General features: G+C 36.4%; 1 protein-coding gene across 2 annotated transcripts; it reads right to left on the reverse strand.

The window, feature by feature from the left end:
• Positions 1 to 8,933: 8,933 nt before the first annotated feature.
• On the reverse strand, positions 8,934 to 22,501 carry LOC126695146 (uncharacterized). Of its 2 annotated transcripts, none has more exons than XM_050391790.1 (6): positions 22,247 to 22,501; positions 12,493 to 12,902; positions 12,296 to 12,348; positions 11,919 to 11,956; positions 10,262 to 10,841; positions 8,934 to 9,502 (listed from the first exon to the last, which is right to left on the reverse strand). In XM_050391790.1, exons 1-6 carry the CDS (start codon positions 22,261 to 22,263, stop codon positions 9,263 to 9,265), a joined length of 1,338 nt encoding a protein of 445 aa, XP_050247747.1. In that variant the 5' UTR covers positions 22,264 to 22,501; the 3' UTR covers positions 8,934 to 9,262. The 2 variants fall into 2 exon arrangements, with proteins under 2 accessions (XP_050247747.1, XP_050247746.1); XM_050391789.1 differs by having other exon boundaries at positions 12,281 to 12,348.
• Positions 22,502 to 22,951: the final 450 nt, after the last annotated feature.

The following is a 22,951-nucleotide window of genomic DNA, read 5'->3' on the forward strand; positions in this document are numbered from 1 at the left end:
TTTTGATCCACAAAGAATTTGAACACAAATTTTTCCTAGGCTTCAATTTGAACACAAATTTTGCCAAATTTGGACTTATATTGAGTAAGTTATGATCATTTGAAGTTGGGCCAACTGGGCAGTCCGATTTTATGGGTTTTAAAACTTCATTTTAAGGGCCCAAAACATCATGCTTTGATGTGGGCTGGCCCATAGACCCTTGGAAAGTCTAAAGACAATTAAAAAGCCACAAAAACCCTAATTTTAACTTATAAATATTGATCTTATGTATCCAATCAAAACCCTAGCTAGAGACAATGATTTTTTGGCCTCCATCTTCTCTAAAACTTTTTTTTTTCTCTTTTCAAAACTGGAGGGCAGCCCCTTAGCACGTTTTTTAATCATCAAAAAAGCTCTATTTAGTTAGTTCTAAGGCAGAAATTTTTTTTTTCAAAATTGTTTTCTAAAAACCTTTTCAAAACCTTTTATTCTTGAGTTGTGATTACCAACAAATATTGTGTTCTTTGATTATCTTTGTCTTCTCCATCTAACCTTTGTGATTGTAGGCACTTAGGGGCCGGTTAAATAACATCAAATCTGTGATTCTGAAGCAAGGTGAGCCTCTTTTCCATGATTTCCCACCTTGTTCAATATGATTTACATAATTTTCTTGATATAGTTTCTCCATATGTTATATTTGATGTTTTAATTATGTTTGATATGTTCTAATATGATTTTAGGTTGTTTCTAATCTATTTTTGTTGTCCTTGGTTTGTTATTTTAGTTTCATGTAACGTATAACACGGATGTTTATTTTATGTAGTTTAGTATAATTATTTGTTTTGTTTCATGTTTATTTGTTTATGTTGGTGCTTTGTGTTTTTGTTTTATGTTAGTTTAGCTTTTAGGGTTTCTAACATGCTTGTTTGATCTCACATATTATATCTTTGTTTGATTAAATCTCTAAAAATGTAATTTTCGAATCTGTATAAAGGATGCGTATGCATCATCGAGTATGCGTGCAGTGGTTCAACCATGCGTACGCATAGTTGAGTATACGCACACACCCCGAATCCAGATTAGGGTAAACTCTTGTTTTTATTTGTTTTAATCATTTTTCACATAATCTTTGATTCTACTTGACTCTATTTTAAGTTAATTATTTAGGTTTAACTATTTTCCATGTTTGTTTTAGTATTTTTGCCATTTTTAATCTATTTGATATTATTTTCTTGTGTGTTTTATTTAATTGTCAACTTTCCATGTCTAATTTATTTTGTTTGATTGTGTTTTATTTATTTCCTTTTATATTGTGATATGTTTTTAACATGTTGTATGTGTTATTTTCATTTAAAGTGCATGATGTATGTTTAGGTTAAGGATTAAGACTCTCTTAATAAACTCTTTAATTAAATATGGCCTAGCAACACATAATGGAGGCCGGCCCATAAACCGTACTGAAACTCTGGACCCATAATCTGGTACGTGAATTCATATGTGTGAGTGATTGGCCCAAAGGGCCCAATATAATTCCTAGACCTAATCTAGGTGGCAACTCTATTAGTCCACAGCCACGCTCAGATCTACCTTTGTCGTGCCTGATCTCCCTCATCGTGCCCAGATCAGTCTTCGTCATGCCCCGACCTCCCTCCTTGCCATTTCGGTCTCCCTTGTTGTGCCCAAATCAATCTTCGATGTGCCCGATCTCCCTCCTCGCCACGCTCGATCTCCCTCGCCATGCCCAGATCAGTCTTCATCATGCCCCAATCTACCTCGCCATACCCCGATCTATCTTCGTCATGCCCTAATTTGTCTAATCTATGTGTAGTTCAACCCAGATCTACCATCTTCGATCACATCTCCACCAAGATCTACTGCCTAAAATTTCGACTGAAACCCAATCCGCCTCACCCGACAATCGATTCGATCCAATCTCCTCTTCGATCGGTGGCAAGTGAGATTTTCTGCCACCCTATTCTATCAGGTTGATTTCGGGTTGGGCACAAACCAAACCTAAAGCGACCCGTGTATAACCCTACTACTCTGCATTGGTCCGTCATGCGTCTCATCAACATAGTTTTTTAAATATTTTTACATATGACTGACATTACCACATGCATAAATTATATAACAAATTTTTCTACAATTCATCATTCGTCAAGTCAACATTATCTACCAATTACTATTAAATGAACGAGTTGCACATGACTGACATTACCACATCATATAATTACCCATTCAGAACTCCTATATTTAGTTGTATATGCATGCCATCTAGATATACCATAGTTGAAGTCACATATTTCAATGGCAATGGGCAATTGGCTATTACCTTATTTTCTAGATAACTAAAAGAGTGAGAGAGATTCTGATGAGAGGAAATACTATACCAGACTTAAGCGAGAGTGGGAGTTTCGCGTTAATGAGCCAAACACTCTGCACAATGATCTTATACTACTCGGAGCGCCTCTAGTGGACCGTATCTCGCTTACGAAATCAAGGAGAAACATGGACTAATGTAGTCATGCAGTGGCAAGATATCACATGCTGCAACTTGCAGAAGAGCTAGCCGTTGCAATCAACAGGCAACTCACACCAACAAAACGTAATAATGTCCTCAACTATGACCCCTAACTATCGAAATGAATGCCTATGTAAGGCATTGTCCTGAAGACAATTTATGTGGTGTGTGTGTATTATCTCTGGGTTTAAGTTAATGTCAGTACTGTTAGTGTTCAATATGCAGTAGATGCATATTGATGGTATCCCGTGTAAGAATATTTATGTTTTGTGTGTTATGCGTATAATTCTATTGTCTACCTTTTCGCCCTAAATAGTCATTCAAGATTACAAATAATGTGCATGTTTGTTCCAACCCTAACAAGGTTTACATTGTCCCCTAAAAGTAAAACATTTTTCTACTATATAGTACTAATACAACAATAGTGACATACATACGTCTAAAACGTAGTTAAGAAAACATAGTTATACAACAATGTGCAATGGTGCTACAACACGATTACTCTTCATCTGATATTTCCATGTCCAACTAACAAATGTCTCCAATAAGAAGTGATTACATATATCGTGCTTGCTCATATAACTTACACTCCACTAATTCTCAAATCTCAACTTAGGTCTAATATCAATTAAGACGTATCTTCATTTGATTATTTTCTTCTCTTATATGGTTCAATGCTCTACGAAGTCCATCTATAGTGTCTCTTAGCATCTACGATACAAGTCAACAAGGCACTAACAACTTATAACCGACCAACTCATCATAAAACATCCCCTATTCACGGAGTAACCAAGCCCACTCCTGCCTCATGGTATTGTGAACCCGTAAGCTATTTCGCAGATTGGGATCAATTAGATAGCTAAACTCATCTTCTAGTACCTAGCAATGACATATCGCAGTGAACACATCGCATGACGTGTAAATTGAATAATCACCATAATAAGACATTCATGTTGTTTGCAATAACATCAAATGATTGAGTTAACAATGTGCAACAACCGTTGGTAAATAATGTAAAACTGCATAAGATGGTACGCGACAAAGACATTAATAAATTTATGTAGTATTACATCCTGGAAATTAAATGCTAACACTCACATGTGGCACAAAACATAAATATATGAATAATCGTACCCTGGTGCATAATGCATAGCACTATGTCAATTAAAGATGAAGCTTTGTTAAAGTACGCTGCAACTATGAAGATATAATTGACTTAAACTACTGCACACATGCTAAAATATTACTGTAACATTGGGAACATTGGTAATCTTATTCATATATTATTTTTCCAGCCTATATTGATATGACAAGACCTAAAAACTCATATATATTATAATGCTTGGACCATGAACTGAGGTTATAAATGCACCACAATATTGAATGGTTTATTTCTACCCCACTAGCTTCTTAGATTGACTAAGGTATAAGTCGCAATGCCTCAAAATCAAATCATACCGTGCGAAACAAGTTTGGATCTACTTTAACATATGCATCATCACAAGTTCCAACAGAGCAACAACAAACATACACAAACCGCTATGGACGGAAATGGGTTGGAAAGAAAAGAGATTTCGTTAAGGGTCCGTTTGTTTTGGCTTCAAACCATTTCAGGAAATCATTTTCCGTAAAACCGTGTTTGGTTGCGCATGGAAAATAGAATTTCCAGAAATGCATTTCATTTGACCGTAAAAATAAAGGCTTTGACCCGGAAATCATTTTACATTTCTATTTTCACTTCAAACCATTTTCGGACTCAGACGTGCAAAGAGAGAGAGAGAGAGAGAGAGAGAAAAAACAACAACAAGGAGAGGTCGCGCTGATCACACCAGATGGCATCAATCTCACTGGTCTCGTGGATTGCAGCACCGCGCCGATCGTACCGGTCTCGTCGATCGTAGCACAGCGCCGATCGCACTGCGCCGATCAAGCAAAGATCGCACCGGATTTGATGAATTTTTTGATTGGATTTGATGATTTTTTTTTTTTTTGGGTTTTGTTTCTTTTGTGTTTGTGGACTGAGAAATGATATTATATATTTGTTTGGAAGCTGAGAAAATGTGAGAAAATGTGAGCAACAAGTAGAAAATGTGTTTTCTATAGTATTTTCAAGAACACAACCAAACACTAAAAAATATTTTTCGAAGTATTTTTTAAAATACCACCAAACACCTGAAAATATTTTCTTTTCTGAAAAATATTTTCACCTGAAAATATTTTACACATGGAAAACATTTTACATAGAACCAAACACAGCCTAATGTTCCAATATACACATATAAGAGTCTTGGAAGTGTCGGACACATCATGGTCGGCAAACCTACACAACTGAGTACAAATACCACCATAATAGAGGTCACCATAGCAGAACTACCGTGGTCAATGCTATACAGGAAGAGGTGTGAGTTGGAAGTGTATTGTCGATGGCACGGGTTATGAGTTCCTAAGGCATGTTCAGCCGAGTCATCTAGAGATGAACCAACCAACATACTTGCTCGTCTTGAAAAAGAGAACAATCAAATGCAAAGGCGACTAGACTATTTTCATGCAATCCAAAAGGCTAGGAAACATCTACAGGGGAAGACACAATAGCGAGCCATCAAGTCCATTAATGAAGTTACTCCGTTAGATGATGACAAAGATATTTCAAACATCTCAAATTCAAGCAATGATGATTTCCAGAAATTTCTACCTACAAAGATTAGACGTTGTCGTTAATGTCTAGACGTTGTTTTTAATGTCTAGGTGTTTTAGTATGAAGTCTAACAATGGTGATTACGTATGTTCAACTTTTGCAAAATAAGAACTTGTGCTTACAACATACACCTTCGGTTGCATAATGAAAATTTTTATTTTTTTTATTTTCATTTTTCAACATGAAGTATAATATGCATTGAAGTATGATGCGAGTCTCACAACCTATGGACGCATATTAAAAAAACCAAAAACTGCATACTTTTTCTTAGTGAAATTGAGTTCATAATAAAAGCCTTCTAGTATTATCAAAAATACTAAATTACATCAACGGTACCTAAATAATATTTATCATAATGATAGACTAATTCATCATAATATTGTCAAAATGAACTAGTTTTTGTTTTCATTAGAGGGGGAAAACATTTTCATTGTCCCTTAAAGGGGAAAATAACAAGAGTCACTACCAAAATAAGATCCTTCATTGCTTCTTGCAAATCTAAAAATTTTCATTCTTTGTACTTCAAATTTACAACACCAAAATACCAATATAACCCCAATGTACTCACATAACGCTCATTCAACCAAATACCAAAGCACAAACAATACAACATATCAAATGAAAATACTTCCCCAAGATGAAAATACACCTTGGCAAATAAACATTTGCAATATCTAAAACTGTTCCTCACCTACATCAGAAATTTTTTTGTGCATCAACTTATGATATAGGTTTTGTACCTGAGGTGATTGAGAGATGATCGCTTGAGAGATAACACCGAATCCAAAGTATAGTTGTGGATCTATGAGGAACACTGAAGTTAAGGAGGCCAGAAATGCTAATTCAGAACAACCTGCTCTAGATATAACATTAGTGAAACTCAATAATGACAAAATCGAGTTCACTTTTTAAAAAATCCCAATATAACTCGATACTTTTAAAATCAAGTTACAAACATGACAAAAAATTCGTAATATCAAATATTATTTCAAATTCACGTAAAACTCAGTCTTACGAATATTGAGTTCAACTTTGAAAAAATTTCTGAGGAACTCGATCTTCTAAAATCGAGTTCCAACTAGATTTTTTTTTAATTGGGAAAAGCCACAACTACTCATCCAGTGTGTCAAAAACTTACCTAAAACTCGATAATCATAAAATCAAGTTTCAAAACAAGGACACGGTGCTTAATAGTTTCAAAATAAGGACAATTTGCTGGATATTTTAAAAAATAATAGCAAAAGCCCATTATTTCACTAACAAAAATTGCCTATGTAATAGACGGTGTGCACTATTGGCACACTAAATCTTGACCTGGCCATTAAAATAATATTAAAAAATTTATTTGGCATTTTAAAAAAGCCACATCTACTTTTTAATTACAAAAATAATAATGAAATTAAAATTTATTTTTTTAATTTAAAAACATTTCTAAACTTCTTTTTAAAAAAATAAAAGAAATTAAAAAAAAATTCTTTTGTTTTTGGAAGATCATGAAGAACTCAAAACATGATTATTCATGTTCTTCCCAGTCAGTCATGTTCTTCATTTTCTTCCCCAACTATCACGTTTGGTTACCCAAAAAATGTTAAATTGCAAATTACACCCTTATAGTTTGCGGTGGTTGGACTTTATACCCTAAAGTTTCAAAATTTTAATTTTACCCCCTGAAATTTAGGGATGATTGGATTTTTACACACGACATTTTAGAATTTGGATTTTACCCCCTAAATTTTAAGGGTGTTTTGATTTTACTCCCTAAAGTTTGGGAGTATTTAGATTTTACACCTTGAAGTTTTAGAATTTTGGAATGTAAAATCCAACCAACCCCAAATTTTAAGAGGTAAAATCGAAATTCTAAAACGTCAAGGTGTAAAATCCAAACACTCCCAAACTTCAAGGGGTAAAATCCAAATTGTAAAACTTTAGGGTATAAAATCTAAATACTCCCAAACTTTAAAAGTGTAATTTGCAATTTACCCCCAAAAAATTAAGAAATCAAGAATTTCTTCTTCTTTGTTCTTGCATTTTCTTAGCAACCAAACCCATAAAATCACTCAAATTTGCAAAATACAAAGACATACCCACAAATTTACAAAACACAGACATTCAACAATATTTTCTTATGCTTTGAAACCAAACACAAACAAAACTCAAACCCAGATTTTCAGCCCTAAACACAACCAAACACAAAACTCAACCCAGATTTTCTTATACTTTCTAAGAAACCAAACACAAAACTCAAATCCCAAATCAATGAACAAAACTCTAGATCCGAAACCACAAATAGCTACACAACCTTAGGATCTGACAGTCCACACCACCTCTAATCCCAGATCCAATACCACCAAACCCAACAGTAGATACAGGCTCAATGAGAGAGGAAAGGAGGGAGTCTAGGATCGCTAGCCATGGACCCATCAATCTAAGAGAGTGAAACCATGATCTGAGCAAAGAGAGAGACCCACCAATCTAAGAGAGAGAGAGAGAAACCCTTTTTTTTTGAGCAAAAATGCTAGAACCCTTTCCTTTCTTACACACTTTGGAAGGGTTATGATATAATGCATTTGTTTACATTAATTGAGAGGACAAGAGTGGTTTTACTCTTTTTGACAATTCAACCGTTCTTTCCAGCTAAGAGCAACAGAACATTACTACTCAAAAGGGTCTAAGGCAGGTGATTAGTCTCTGCAAGGGTGAAATTATATAATCCAAGAAAATGTTTACGTTTTTATGCTTGTGGTAAGTGGTAAACTGAAAAGGTAAGTTTTTTATTTATTTTTTTTCAATTTAAATTAATTCTTTGGACAACCAAACATGTTATTTGGGAAAGACACAAAATAATGAAACGAAAAGAAATTTAATTATTTTATTTTATTTTAAAAAAATAAGAAGTTTAGAAATGTTTTTATAATTAAAAGAAAATAAAATTTTAAATTAATTATTATTTTTATAATTAAAATGCTAACATGGCATTTTTAAAATACCAAACAAATTTTTTAATATTATTTTAATAACCTTGTTAGCATTTAGTGAGTGTGTCAACAACGAACTCTGTCTTCCACATAGGCAATTTTCATTAATGAGATAATGGCAAGTACTAAAATAAAAACAATTTTTCAATTTTACGGACTACCTTCGAAAAAAGAAAAAAGTGGGGACCAAAATAGAAATTGACCTAAAATGTAGAGACCAAAAGTTTTTTTTTTTTGGTGAACTTTAACTACATTGCTAGTTATTTTGGCTAAAAAAATTAAATTAAATTATAAAAAATAAAACCAATTTGAAGAAAGCAACGTGAATGCTCTTACAATTAAATTTCATAAGTTGTCTTGTGGTCAACTTTTGTCGAGTAAGTAAAGAGAATGGATTACATCTGAAAACCAATTAACCACAACAACATTCAAGGTCTTTGAATAACGTGCTTAAAGCCATCAAACTCATCAGATGCAACTGATATCAGCAGCATTAGAACTCTACAAAAGTGTCTAAACCATGTATTGCAGCAGGGTAGAGAAAAAGACATCAAATTTTTCACCTAATTGAATAGGTGATGTAATTCTGCTCCTTAAGTGTCCCCAATCCATTGTACCATCAGAAATTCACTTCAATCTCAAACTAGAAACCCAACCTTAGCTTAGAATGGTTGCAGCCCAGCCAAATTGACATCCTTTAGCAATCAATCTAAGCTAGGGGTGGTTGCATCATTAGTACATATATGCCAAAATAAGCATATCATAATATACAAGGGCAGTTGGCCCCATTATTAATTATAAGCCAAAATAAGTAGATTAGAATACACGAGAGTATATGCAAACAAAACAATATAGAGAAAGAAGAATTTGTTATCCTCCGTTTGGGAAAAGAAGAATTGAAATAGCAGTTATGATGAAAACTATGCAAGGGCGAAGAAATGAGAATCAGAATCTTACAACTAATTAAAATAGGAATGGCTATTGTAAAATTCCATTATTTCTTCAAATTAATAACCATCAACAATTGAGCAATGCACAAGGTATAACTCAGACAAGAAGACGATCAAAATTAGAAAGAGTGGTCACCTAAGCTCATTCCTCAGTATTTTTATTGGATCGGTAATCAGAGGATGATGCTGCCAGAGCTTCTCTATCCATGGATTCAGATTTTTTTATTCTGGCCACTTGGATCTGATCAGCAAGTGAGACTTCTCTTCGCATTTTTTCTCTCTTTACAATTTCTAGGTCCAATTTCTCTAAACCTCCAAAATGCGAAACCACTGTGTTCCCCCAACCAGTGACTTGAACATTTACGGATTCCTTAATGTGAACCTGAAGACAAGACAGAAAAATAGGTTTATACAACACTTGAATTTCATTACAGAATTACATCATTCAGATACAAATAAATACAATGTGTGGTACAGGTACCTGAACAAACCGAAAATCCGATCCATAGTATAAAATGTTTTTCACATGAGTAAATATGGCCCCAAGGGGAGGGGAAAGGATTCAAACTAGTTATCTTGTGCTAACCCTTGGGGTTCAGATACAAGGTATAATTTTTTAAAACCACATAGGCAATATACTTCAAGGGGTCAAAAGATAAATCGAAGCACAATGGTGAATGGTCCTGGTTCGCTATAAAGAACTCAGGGTATAGCATCTCTCCCAGATAAAAACCCAGATTGTTGGGTCCAACTCACTCCAAGTTGTGTCATTAAGCTATAAAGAAAAATAAGAGGCAACCTTAAAGAGAAAACCGAAGAAAGCATTTCCGTCTAGCTTAGGAACTGACGAGTAACAAAATTCTGCTAATAAATTCTCCTTTTGTCACTCTCAAGAGATGAAAAGATTTTTTTCTGCTTTTCAATTTCTATATTTCATACTTCTTTTTTTCTGCTAGAGCAACCTTTTTGCCATTTAATCACCATTCACCAGTACTAGAAACGTTTGCTTTATTAACCTCCTTATTCACCAACAACCATGACAAGCTTAATGATGGAATATTTATTACAGAATCTAAATGGTGAACTATATTAATTCTTTAAAATCATAATTCAAATCCATGAAGTCCCCTAGGTGATTTACCTTTGTTAGTTTCTGCTTGAGTTTTGACACTTGGGTAACTGCAAAGTCCTCTTTGTCTTCCTTTAACTTTCTGTGTATCTTTCTTTTAATCTCTCCTCTTGCTCTTGCCTTCTCTTCCCGTTCTTTTCTCTTTTGAGCAAGCCTTGATCTTATCTTTCCCATCTCCTTTGCCTTTGCCTTTTCTGCAGTCCATTGAAGCTGTTGGAGAACCATTTCTTGTTTAATCTTATTGAAACTATCCCAATCTAGCTCTTGTTGGCCACTTCCTCCTTTCTTAGCCACTTTTGCTATACTTTCTGCCCATGAAAGAATGAATCTCTCTGCTCTTGCCTTTGCCATCCGCTTTGCCTTTGCCTTTGCCTTTTCTGCAACCCACTGAAGCTCTTGGTGGACTATTTCTTGTTTCATCCTATCATAGCTATCCCATTCTAGCTCTTGCTGGTTGCTACCACCTTTCTTAGCTGTTTTTGCTATGCTCTCTGCCCATGACCAAAAGAACCTTTCCCTTGAATATTTCAATTTCAAACGCTCTTGCCAAACACATCGAAGTGAAGAGCTTATTTTCGCCTTGATACGATCACTGCAAAAAGGTTAATAGTGTTGACTTCAGTATGGCAACCATTCATGCTAGAGGTCAAGAAAACTTAAGTTGTAGGACACCATCAAGCATAGACAAGCTATGAGTCAAAAGGGGACAAGGACCTCAAATTCAGGTATGTCTTTAAGCATAAGGTGAACCTAGAACAAAGGAAGATTGAATTTTACCAGCCCCAAGAAGTTTCTTGTTGACCATGAGACAGATAATTGATAGTGATTGAAAAGAACTAGCTTTCCAACCCTGAGATAATCCTACAACTTTTTCTCTCTGTTTCTTTCTTTTTCCTTAGTTAATGAAATGTCTAAAATAAAATTTTCACAGCTAAGAAAATTTCTTGGAGACCCATCTAAGAGAAACCAAATGAATTCTTTGTTAAAGTTTGAAGCTCAATTCTTTTAAGTTCACAGAGAAAAGAGTTCTTGTAAAATGGGCTCTCATTCCATATACATACATTTCCACACACAAAATTGAATTACGTTGTTAAAGAAACCACTTTACTTCATTTAAGTCACACAAACAGTTGCTTTCTTTCAGATAAAAAAAAGCCACACAAACAGACTTAACGTACAAATTCAATGCCCACATGCCCCACAAAGGCATTTAATCTGACAAGCAGCAACCACTGGAACTTCAGCATTTTTTAGTGTCCCCAAAAACATAAAATGGCAGTTATAAAACACCTATGATCCTTATAATTTCAATTCCCTATGTCTAGTAACCAAATTCCTTCCATAAAAATCTTGAATTGCTAAAATTTGATTTGACATCTCTTTTTTCTTTCTATTTTCCAGCCTATCTATACTTCAACACAGAAGTCAGTAACATATCCTTCCTTCTCCTAAATGAATTTTGTTTCTCATATATAATAGAATATCAACCAAAAGAATGTTTAAAACCAGAATACTCATACTTGGTTCTAAGCTTTTTAGAGTTTATTATTCACTTCACATTCCACAAAACCAAAGCCTAACCACAATATTTAATTTTCAATATAGTAACATTTAGCATTTTTGTTGATTAAAATAAATATGAAAAAGATTTTGGGACTACAAAGATTACCTGTGAGGACGTGGATGTTCAGACATCTTCTTCCTAACCTGAAAATTGTTGACAAAGAAATGGGAAAAAATGTTTCAAAAAAAAAAAAAAAACACAGCAACGTCAAAAAGAATAAGTATGGTGTGTACCTATTAACAGATATAGAATTAAGGAAGCAAGAAAATGCTATCCAAAAGGGTTTCCTTTTGATTGTAACGCAGCAAGATTAAGTTTTCTCTTTACACTAAAAATTCTGCAAAAGGTTTTGACAAAACGAAAATCCAAAATTCTGCACAAACAATGCTATAGTTCTGTATATGAATGTTACCTACTATTTAAACAACATCCTGTGCAAAAGGAAAAGATCCTAAAGTTAACTGAACCTTACATGACTTCACCTTGGGGTCTCTCAAGGCTTCTAATGTTCTTTGCTTGATACGATCACGGGTTTCTGATTATATAGTATATTGTCACTTCAGAATAAATTATTAAATTTATATATACATATATATATATATATATATATTTTTGAAACAAAATATTTACATTCAGTAAGATCAAAATACGACATATAAAATTAACATTCTGTAGTTACCTGCAGTGTGTTTCTTGCCTTTGTTCCATGGCACTCTTCCCTTGTTTGCTAACCCTATCTTTATCCGCCGTTGCCTTTCCTTATGATCTTCAATGGTATCTTCAGAGTCATTGCTAACTACTTGATCATCCTCATTTAAAATTTGGTTCTCAGAAACTTTTGACTGGTCACACTTGCCAGAATCAGATGCATCTCCCACATCAACACTGATTTGTAAGGCTCCAAAAGGATGAACTCTTGGACAGCTAACAAAGGTAAATGAGGGAGACATGTTCTTCACCATAGCTACATGATGATTAAAGTGCACTGTGTTTACGTTGCATTGAGTGTCTTCCACCACATAACCAGAGAGTGGCCACAAAAATGTAGTTGGAACATTAATGGAAGGATAGTGTAGCAAGGAATACCTCCTAATAGAAGATCAAATGAGTGATTAAAAAGAAACATTCATCACTAACTATAAAATATGAAGAAAAAAAAATTTACATTTGATCCGTTGAATCTAGAAATTGGATTTAGTCGAATGACATGAGACCTCTGCCCCACCCCTCCCCCTCTCCCACCCTCAACCTCCCCACCAACCGCCCCAAACTTCCTCTCTTTTCCCCTTCCTACCACCAGCAGTCCCACATTTTCCTTCTCTCTCTCCCTATCCTTTTCTGGTCCCACCCCAATTCCCACCTTTTGGTTATCCACCATACACATTGTCACCCCTCTACAGATATCCCCTCTAGTTCAATCCCACCATCACACCCCTCACAATCATCTACACTGCCTAAAAAAACTTCCGTGACTACACCTCCACTATCTAATATTGTCACCAAACCAAATACCTCTTCACCTTTATCTGATCATGGGGGCAGAAAAGTTTCTTTCCGTATTGATGCAAAGTTTTTCTCTTTTTCTTTTAACGGAGGGCGGCCTGACTCGTATGCTATCCACGAGTGCAGCCAGCATGCCAAGCACTCTATTTGGGTAGGATGTAAAGGCTTTGAGTGGATTCTTTCGTGTTTTGTTGATATTCATGATTGGGTTCTGGGGAAAGTTTCTCATTGTAAACGGTTCCAGGAAAATAACAAGTCGTTGGAATTTTGTGGGAGATCGAATAAGGCTGGCATTTTTGTGGTCATAGCAGAGTACTATGGTGGGGCTCGTCAAGGGTGTGTTATGATTCCAGCAAGCACTAACCGTTTGGGGTGGTCTTTGTTTCACAAAGAGTTGGGTTTCTTCTTCTCCGGTGATAAATCAAGGCCACGTAACAGAGGAGGGAGCGGTGATTTTCCGCCAGCCAATGGTGGCCGGAATAGGCTAGCTAGGAATAATTATGGGAACCAACGGAAACTTAGGAATTTTGAAATTTTGGGAGATAAATTGGGTAATAACGTGATTCTTAGAGATTCTACCAAATTAAATGGTAGACCCACACATGCATTTACTTTTAAGTTGACTACTGAGAACTTGGCTTTGAGAGTTTTTAAACCTGAAGATGGGAAGAGAAAGTGCTTTAAGCTAAAGCCCAATGATACTAAGTATGAGCCTTTAAAGGTGGAAACCTGGATTAAGCCCAGTGATAAGGATGGGCTCTTTAATGAAAAGGTGCAAAGGCCTCTTATTCCCTCTAATACTATGCAATTGCAAGCTGATTCTGGGCCTGGGAAAAGTGGAGTATTGGTCAGAGCAAGCCGCCCCATTCTATTACCAAACATAATTGGGAGAAGCTCATCCGAAACTAGAGTGGTCACGGCAAATCCTAAAGCTCAAGCTAAAGGGCTTTTAGCCCAATCTCATGCGCTGGAGACTGGGGGTCTGAAGCCGATACATGGGAGCGTCAACGAGAGCTCGAACGCTGGTGGGTGCATGCCAGTGGAAGTTTCCTGTGCACTGGGGACCGAGACAGACATGGAAAGAGTGCGTAGCTCCTCCGAGGTGGATCCTGACTCTGGCAAGGATGGTGAGGCACTCCGACCCTCTGGGGTCACCGGAGATACGTTGGTTACCTCAGCAATTACGGCAATGGAGTCTCCGATTCTGAAAAATGGGTCACAGTCTCATCGTCAGCATTAGTGGGTGGATCAAAATCGTTTTTCCCCTCTGTCTGAGCTGGGTAATGAGATGGGTGTTGAGTTTGGGGAAGGGGAAGATCGAGAAGAGGATTTTAGTGAGTACCATGAAGTGGCGGTACAGCCGAGGTCAGTGGATACTGCTGGGTTTTGTCAGAATGATTCTGGGCTTCTTTTCCTGCTGTGGGACAACAGTGGGGCCAATAATTGTGGTGGTGGTAGTGGGGTGAAAGAAAACTGTTTTTTGGAGTGTAATCCTCTGTCTCAGTGGGATCCCAATACACTCAGTGAGTTGGTGATGGTTCAGGATGATGCAGGAGGAGCTCGGATGGCAGAAGCTGAACCAAATTCAAGTTGGGCGTCCCAACTGATTAAAGATTTTTGTAATATGGTGGGTTTTCCTATTTTGAAACATGAAGCTCAATGTTTGGCTCTATTTCACCTTCTTAAACAGGAATGTCTCAAGGTGATTGATGATGGGGTGCCTAAGCAACCAGCAAACTCAAGGACACGAGGTCTCGGGGAGCTTAAGGGGCTTATTTCTAATGTTAATTATGATGGTGTCTCTTCTAGAAGTAGGAGCAGAGCTTCTTCGGATGCTGCGGGGGTTGTTGGTACTTATAAATGACTCTACACCTGCTTTCTTGGAATGTAAGGAGGCTTAACAATCCTCGAAAGAGAGAGGTTTGTAAGAATCTTCTAAAAGAGTGGAAATGTGATATTGTATATTTTCAAGAAACGAAAGTATCTTCCATCGTCATTGCTTTTGTTCAGAGTTTATGGGGTAGTCCTTTCATTGATTGGGCTGTTTTGGATGCTGTCCAGACTTTGGGAGGGGTCTTGCTGATTTGGGATAAAAGGATTTTTGAAAAGATGGATGTAATTGTTGGACAGTTTTCTTTCAATGTCTTATTGAGAGGGGTGGTGGATGACTTTGTTTGGACTTGTACAAGTGTGTATGGCCCCAATGATGATGGACAGCGGTCTATTTTGTGGAAGGAGTTATCACGGGTGCGTGCCAGAGGCCCATGGCATGGTGTTTAGCAGGTGATTTTAATATTATCAGGTACCCGAGTGAAAGAATTGGTTGTGAGTCTCTTGCTATGTTTGCATTCTTGGATTTTATAGAGAGTAATTCTTTAGTTGATTTACCATTAAAGGGGCTTCCTTCACATGGTTTAGAGATTCTGGTATCCCCTCTATGTCAAGAATTGATAGGGCTTTGGTTTCCCTAGATTGGGAGGAACATTTTGAGAATGTATCCCAACGGGTGCTTCCTCGTGTTATTTCAGATCATTATCCGCTTTTGTTGGAAGCTAGTGTTGTTCAACAAGGTCGAAGTGCCTTTAAATTTGAAAATATGTGGTTGAAAGCTGAGGGTTTTGTTGATAGAGTTCAGCAATGGTGGAATGGTTATAGTTCGCAGGCTCTCCAAGTTTTATTTTGGCACAAAAATTGAAGGCTCCAAAAGCATATTTAAAAAAGTGAAACAGAAGGGTGTTTGGTGATTTGGCTTTTAGAAAGAAGAATTTGCTGACTAAACTAATGGGTTTAGATGCTAGAGAGGAGTTGGTGGGTCTATCGAATGAGGATCAGATTCGTCGTATTCAACTCAAAGGGGACATAGAACATTTGGCTTCTCTTAAGGAGATTTCTTGGAGACAAAAGTCTCGTGCCTTGTATGTGAAGGAGGGAGATAATAATACTCGTTTCTTTCATAGATTAGCAAATTCCCATTTAAATGCTAATCAAATTAAGAGGATCGAGCTGGATGTTGTTCTTTATGAGGACGAGATTGATGTGCGCTCTCAGCTAGTTCTCTTCTATCAAGGTTTGTATGAGGAAACTGAGGTGGAGCGCCCTACTATGGATGGGTTAGAGTTTGCATGTATTGAAGAGGATGAGAGGTTGTCCTTAGAGAAGGAGTTCACGAATGAGGAAGTCATCCAGGTCTTAAGGGAGATGGAGGGTGATAAAGCCCCTGGTCCTAATGGTTTCCCCGTGGCTTTTTTTCACAAATGTTGGAGTGTTGTGGAAAAGGATGTCATGGATTTTTTTGGTTATTTTTATCCACACTCTATGTTTGAACGATCTATGAATGCTTCATTTCTCACTTTAATTCCTAAGAAGTGTAATGCCATTAATATAAAGGATTTTCGCCCTATCAGTTTGGTGGGTAGTGAGTACAAGCTACTGTTCAAGGTGTTGGCTAACAGGTTGAGAGCGGTTTTGGATAATTTCATCTCATACTCAAAATTCCTTTGTTTGTGGAAGGCAGATTCTGGATTCAGTTCTCATTACAAATGAATGTCTGGATAGTAGGTTGAAGAGCCGGTTACTGGGTGTGGTTTGCAAGCTTGATATTGAAAAAGCATACAACCATGTGAACTAGTAGGCCTTGTTTTACCTGTTGGGGAGGATGGGTTTTGGGTTGAAATGGAGGGGGTGGATTAAGGCTTGTGTCACTTCTGTCCGTTTTTCAATCCTGGTAAATGGATCCTCTGAAGGTTTTTTCGGAAGCTCCCGTGGGTTGAGACAAGGTGACCCATTATCCCCGCTTTTGTTTCTCTTGATAATGGAGGTTTTAAGCATACTTTTGGGGAAGACAAAGGAGAGTAATCTTATTCAGGGTTTTCATGTGGGAGCAATGAATTCGGTCGGTGTGCATATTTCCCAATTGTTATTTGCTGATGACACTATCCTATTTTGTGATGCTTCTAGGGAACTGATGTTGTCCATAAGGTTGGAGTTGTCTTGTTTTTAGGCTTTTACAGGTTTGAACATCAATGTTGGGAAAAGTGAGATTGTCCCTGTTGGGGGGGTGAATAATCTAGATGAACTAGCTAATATTCTTCATTGTAGAGTGGGCAGTTTGCCTATGAAATATTTGGGGATGCCGTTAGGAACTTTTAAGACAACTTTGATTTGGAATCCTATTTTGGAGAAGATGGAAAAGAAATTATCAAAGTGGAAGCGTCTCTATTTATCTAAGGGTGGTAAGCTCACATTACTGAAGAGTACTCTCTCAAGTCTTCCAATATACTTTTTATCTCTTTTTTCTATTCCTAAAGCCGTGGTTGCTAGATTGGAAAGTATTCAGAAGAATTTTCATGGGGGGTCTTCTGAGAGGAGTTTCAAATACCCTTTGATGGCTTGAGAAAAGGTTTGTTTACCCATCAAATTGGGCGGTTTGGGCATAGGAAGTGTGATGTCATTTAACCAAGCTTTATTAGGGTAATGGCTGTGGAGATATGGTCATGAAGTTACCCATCTTTGGTGGAGAGTTATCTCCACAAAATATGGTGAGGGTCAAGGGGGGTGGAGTGCTAAAGTTTGCAAGAGGGCTCATAGATGTGGTCTTTGGAGAAGCATTCATGAAGGGTGGGAGAGCTTCTCTAAGCATTTGTCTTTTGTAGTGAGTGAAGGTACTCGTATCCGTTTCTGGCACGATAGGTGGATTAGTGAAAATACCCTAAAAAACCTCTATCCGAAGCTCTACATGTGTTCAGCAACCAAGGATGCTTGTATTTCTGAGGTTTTGTGGATTCCGGAGGGGGGTACTGTTAGAGTGTGGGATTTAAGATTTTATAGAGCTTTTGAAGATTGGGAGCTAGCTACATCTTATTCTCTCCTTCAATTTATCCAATCTCGTTTTCCTCGGGGTAAAAGGAGCAATACTCTTTGTTGGCGGCTAAAAGGAGATGGTAAGTTTGACACCCAGTCTTACTACCATGTGATTCGGGGTACTCAGAATTCTTTGTTTCCTTGGAAGGGTGTTTGGAAACCAAAAATTCCTACTCATGCTTAGGGGTCGACCTTTGGCAAATCGGTGTTGTATGTGTTGTTGTGATGGGGAGTTGGTGGACCACCTTCTTGTTCATTGTCCTGTTACACATACCTTATGGACTTTTATACTTCAGGCTTTTGGTATACATTGGGTTATGCCAGGATCGGTGGCAGGTTTGTTATTTTGTTGGCATCAGTGGCTTGGGAAGCATAATTCAAACATTTGGAATTTGATTCCAGGCTGCTTAATGTGGATTGTTTGGTTGGAACAAAATCGTCGTTCCTTTGAGGACATTGAGAAGACGTTGGATGAGTTAAAGGTTTTATGCCAACGTAGTCTTTTTGAGTGGTCTCATTGTTGGGGTTTTACTAATTATTTTTCTCTCTCTGAGTTTATGTTTTCTCTTAGATTAGTTTCTTGATTTCCCTCTTTTTTGCTGTTTGTTTTATCTTTTTCTTGTTGTTCCTCATCATGAACAACTTGTACTATTCCTTATTTTTTCAATAATAATAATTCTCTGATTACCTACCAAAAATATATATATATATATATATATGCAACAACCTGATGCTTAGGTTCCTTGTTAGCATTCATATTCTTTGATAAATATGTATAAATCTATTTATCAACCTATCTATACCTAGTCGTATTTGTGTCACAAAAACAAATAATAGACATGATTTCAACCTATTAATAAATTTTTATGTGCTTCTCCCATAACTTCACTAAAATGTCATACTAAACATACTAGCCACTAGTTGAAGGGGTTAATACATTTTATGCGACTTCAAGGTCCAAATCTGAGCCACATGGAATTACTGAGTTGGCTCTGATACTATTTGTTACAACCTGAAGAAAAAACTAGTAAGTAGTAACAATTAGGTCTCATCGCAATCGCTCATATAGCTCAGTTCAACCTAGTATACGCTCGATGTGTATCTTAGCACATGCCTGATGTGATACTTAACACACACTCACGCAACATGTTCAAATTCCAAATCCACAAACAAATCCAAACAATCTGGGTATCACAAAAAGAAATGCATATGACTGCAAAATCAAACAACTGCTGAATGAAAATTTCCTTTAAATGCAGGTGGTAATAATAACCTCACATGTATCATATAAATTGGTACGGTGTATAGGCACCGCCAGTAAGGGAAAAAAGCAACAACTTAGGGTATGCTCCTTAATGTCAATCTAATCCATGGGTTATCAAAAGACTCATATACATTCCAACTATGCATTGGGTAGTTTCTCATGCCATGTGAAAATTAGAAATATAATTGCAACACGATTTCATTTCATACAACAAAAATGTTAAATATAAGATGATTGATGAAATTCAAACATCTACTGCCAACATTCTCCTCTTTAAGTAGAGGGTTTTCTAACTCTTTTTTTGGCCATTTGCAGAATTCTATAAAGATGTGGCTTGACATTGGTACCAAAGCCAGTTAGCTTTTTGTATTCTAGTGCTATTAGGAATACACAAAACCTTGGTTTTGTGCACCACAGCTGAACCGACTTAATGCTATATATATACATAGGCTTTCACTTTATGCCGTGTCGCAACATTAGTAAATAGAATAGGGTTTTTCCTATTCTTTGTGAGAGAGAGTTTCTTTGGGTGTATTTGGAGTTTGGGTTTTGTGAGAGTGCCTCTGTGCCACCTTTGTAGCTCCTATTTTCTTACTGAAACTTTCTCCTCAACTTTGTTTAACCCATGGACGTAGGACTAAGGCCGAATCACGTAAATCTTTGTGTTCTCATGTGAAATTACTTATTCTATTTTTGCATAAACCCCCAATTTTTTGGTTACATACATAACAAATAAATATCAAAGCTTCTGCTATCACAACAAATTGGTATCAAAGTCATGGGTTCTTTGTTTGGATTTGGGGGGCTATTTTAGTTTTGCTTTTGGATTCTTTGTTAAAGCAACTGATTGTTCCAATAACCATCAAATCTATTTGGTTGTGTAATTAGAGGTTTACTTGGGTTTTTCGAGATGATGGCAAACATTTCATCAGCGGCAAAATTTAAGATAGAAAAATTTAATGGGAAGAATGATTTTAGTTTGTGGCATATTAAAATGTGTCCTTTGTTAGTGCAACAAGGATTGTGAAAGCATCAAAGGGCAAGGATGCTTTGCTAACAATGGTATCAGATGAGGTTCTAAGAGGGGTTGTAGAGGAGAAGATTGCTGCAAGATTGTGGCCTTACAGCTAGAAAGTCAGTACATGACTAAGTCTCTCACAAATAGCATGTACATGTATACACCTATTCAAATGGAAGAAGGTACACCCATATCTAACCATCTAGGTGAATTTCATAAAATTATTCTTGATTTAAAGAATATTAATTGCAATTTGCAAAGTAGAGGATGAGGATCAGGCCCTAATTTTGTTATGTTCATTCACTCATTCTTTTGAGCATTTTGTTGAAACCATTTTATATGGATCTAATAGAGAAACTATCTATATTGACGATATGAAATATGGATTGAAATCTAATGAGTTGAAGAAGAAGATTTCTAAAAATTGGGATGATTCTTGTTGCCAAAGGTAGATCCAACAATAGCAATAGAGGTAAATCTAGATCAAAGTCTAGATTGAGAAGTTGACTGGTAAAAAGATTAAGCATTTTATTGGATCTAGATTTTGAACTAGAGTTTCCTCTACTACTACTAGGTCCCTTTTCATTAGATCTACCTCAGGCAACCAAATATTCAACATAATTATCACCCCAATTTTTAGAAAGCTTCTTCTTCAACTCCTTGGAATTCAATGCATCTTTTATATCATTAATAGAGATAGTTTTTCGTGCTAAAAGTAGGTAATGACTAAAAAAATTAGGGCTTGATCCTTATCCTTTACTTTTCAATCAATATTCTTTAAATCAAGAATAATTCTATTAAGGTACCATCTTTCATGAGTATAGTTGCTACTTAAGGTACAACTGATTTGTGAGAGACTTGGACTAACCTAAGCCAGAACCCTACAACTTTCTTCTTCTCTACAACCTCTTTAGAAATAGAGAAAATTGCACTAAGAGATATTATTTTTCCTTATTTGATAGCATTGCTGGCAAGGGTTTAGTGCTTTCCAAAATCGTTATTGCACTAACAAAGAACACATCTTAACATGCCACAATCTGAAATCATTCTTCCCATTAAATTTCTTTATCTCAATTTTTTTTTTGCTAACTATACAACCAAATAGATGCGATGGCAATTGGAACAATTACTTGGTTAAACAAAGAACTTAAAAGCAAACTAAAATATGATACCAATTTGTTGAGATAGGGGAAACCAAATAGTGGGTGTGTAAAATAGAAATAGAAAAATAACAAAAAGATTTAAGTGGTTTGAACTTAGGCCTACATCCATGGGATGCGCCAAGGGGAAAGTTCAGAGCCACTCTCACAAAACCTAATTATATTCTTAAAACTCTAATTTCCAGCACACTATGACAAAACCGCAAAACTTTGCTTGCATATCAGACTTCTCGACAACAACAAAAATAGAGGGAGGGCATTATGAGGTGTGATAAGGTGCACAATAATTCAAGCCACATCAACAGTTTTACTATTACAACTTCGTAGTAAATCATCAAATTAAAATGATTAAACATGTGAATGATGGGTTCAAATCCATTATCTTTATGATGACATGAAATTTTGTGTCGAAACTAGGATATCCTCTTTCCAATCATTCACCAATAAGATGCATTAAAAGTTAGACAAGAAAAGAAGAAATTAATCCTAAAGCAAGTGGCAGAGCTTAAACCCAAGCTAAACCCGTGAAAGTAAAGAAAGGAAAACTCGAAACTCACAAGACTGCTCACTATACTAAGACTAAGAGCAAACCCAGTTACAGAAATGGGTTGAGAAGAGAGGGACTTACAAGTGAAAGTGTGGCATTTGATTTGAGAGTGGATGATGACCCGCTTGCAACCAAACCCAGTAGTAGAGCTTCGCTTTTTTTTTTGAGCTAGTTTAGATCGAGGGGAGGGATGGGATAGAGTTGGCCCGAAAATTAGATACAGTAACTTGTAAGAAACCACAATCGTTTTGCTGTGATTTGGAGAGAGAGAGAGCGAGATGAGATGAGAAGAAATGAAGGTGAAAAGAGAGAGATATGAATAAGTGTGTGTTTGGGTTGGCGTTTGCTGCGTTGCGTTTCAGTTTCTACGTTTTCTCCTCCTTCTTCTTTTTTTTTTTTTTTTTTTTCCACGCGTTTTCCCCTCACAAGTGGCTACTGTTCATATACTGTACATAAACAGTAACCGCAACATTTGACCAGATTTACGTGAACAGTGCATCCGTGCACTGTTCATGGACCCACAAATTTCATTTTTTATCAATTTTTTCATTAAAAATGGGTCCCATAGTACTATTTAAAAATTATTTTGCTACAGTGTTTTCAGTTTTCAATTTCAGCAAAATAAATTCTATCCAAACACACCCAAATCTGAAAGTGAAGAGTGAAAAGAGGAGAAAATAAATAAATAAATAAAAATGAGGCGTGAGTTGGTCAGCGTGACAAAGAGGCGTGGTGTTGTCAAATGGATTTCACCCTTTTCCGAATATTTATAAAAATTATGATTTT

This window comes from Quercus robur, chromosome 8 (assembly GCF_932294415.1).
Source record: "Quercus robur chromosome 8, dhQueRobu3.1, whole genome shotgun sequence".
Classification (NCBI taxonomy): domain Eukaryota; kingdom Viridiplantae; phylum Streptophyta; class Magnoliopsida; order Fagales; family Fagaceae; genus Quercus; species Quercus robur.

What these genes read in the sequence shown, in the direction of transcription:
- LOC126695146 (XM_050391789.1), bottom strand. An exon ending in GAACATCCACGTCCTCACAG is followed by an intron (nt 10,842 to 11,918) that starts GTAATCTTTGTA and finishes ACCTTTTTGCAG; the next exon opens with TGATCGTATCAAGGCGAAAA. An exon ending in TCAAGCAGAAACTAACAAAG is followed by an intron (nt 9,503 to 10,261) that starts GTAAATCACCTA and finishes TCTTGTCTTCAG; the next exon opens with GTTCACATTAAGGAATCCGT.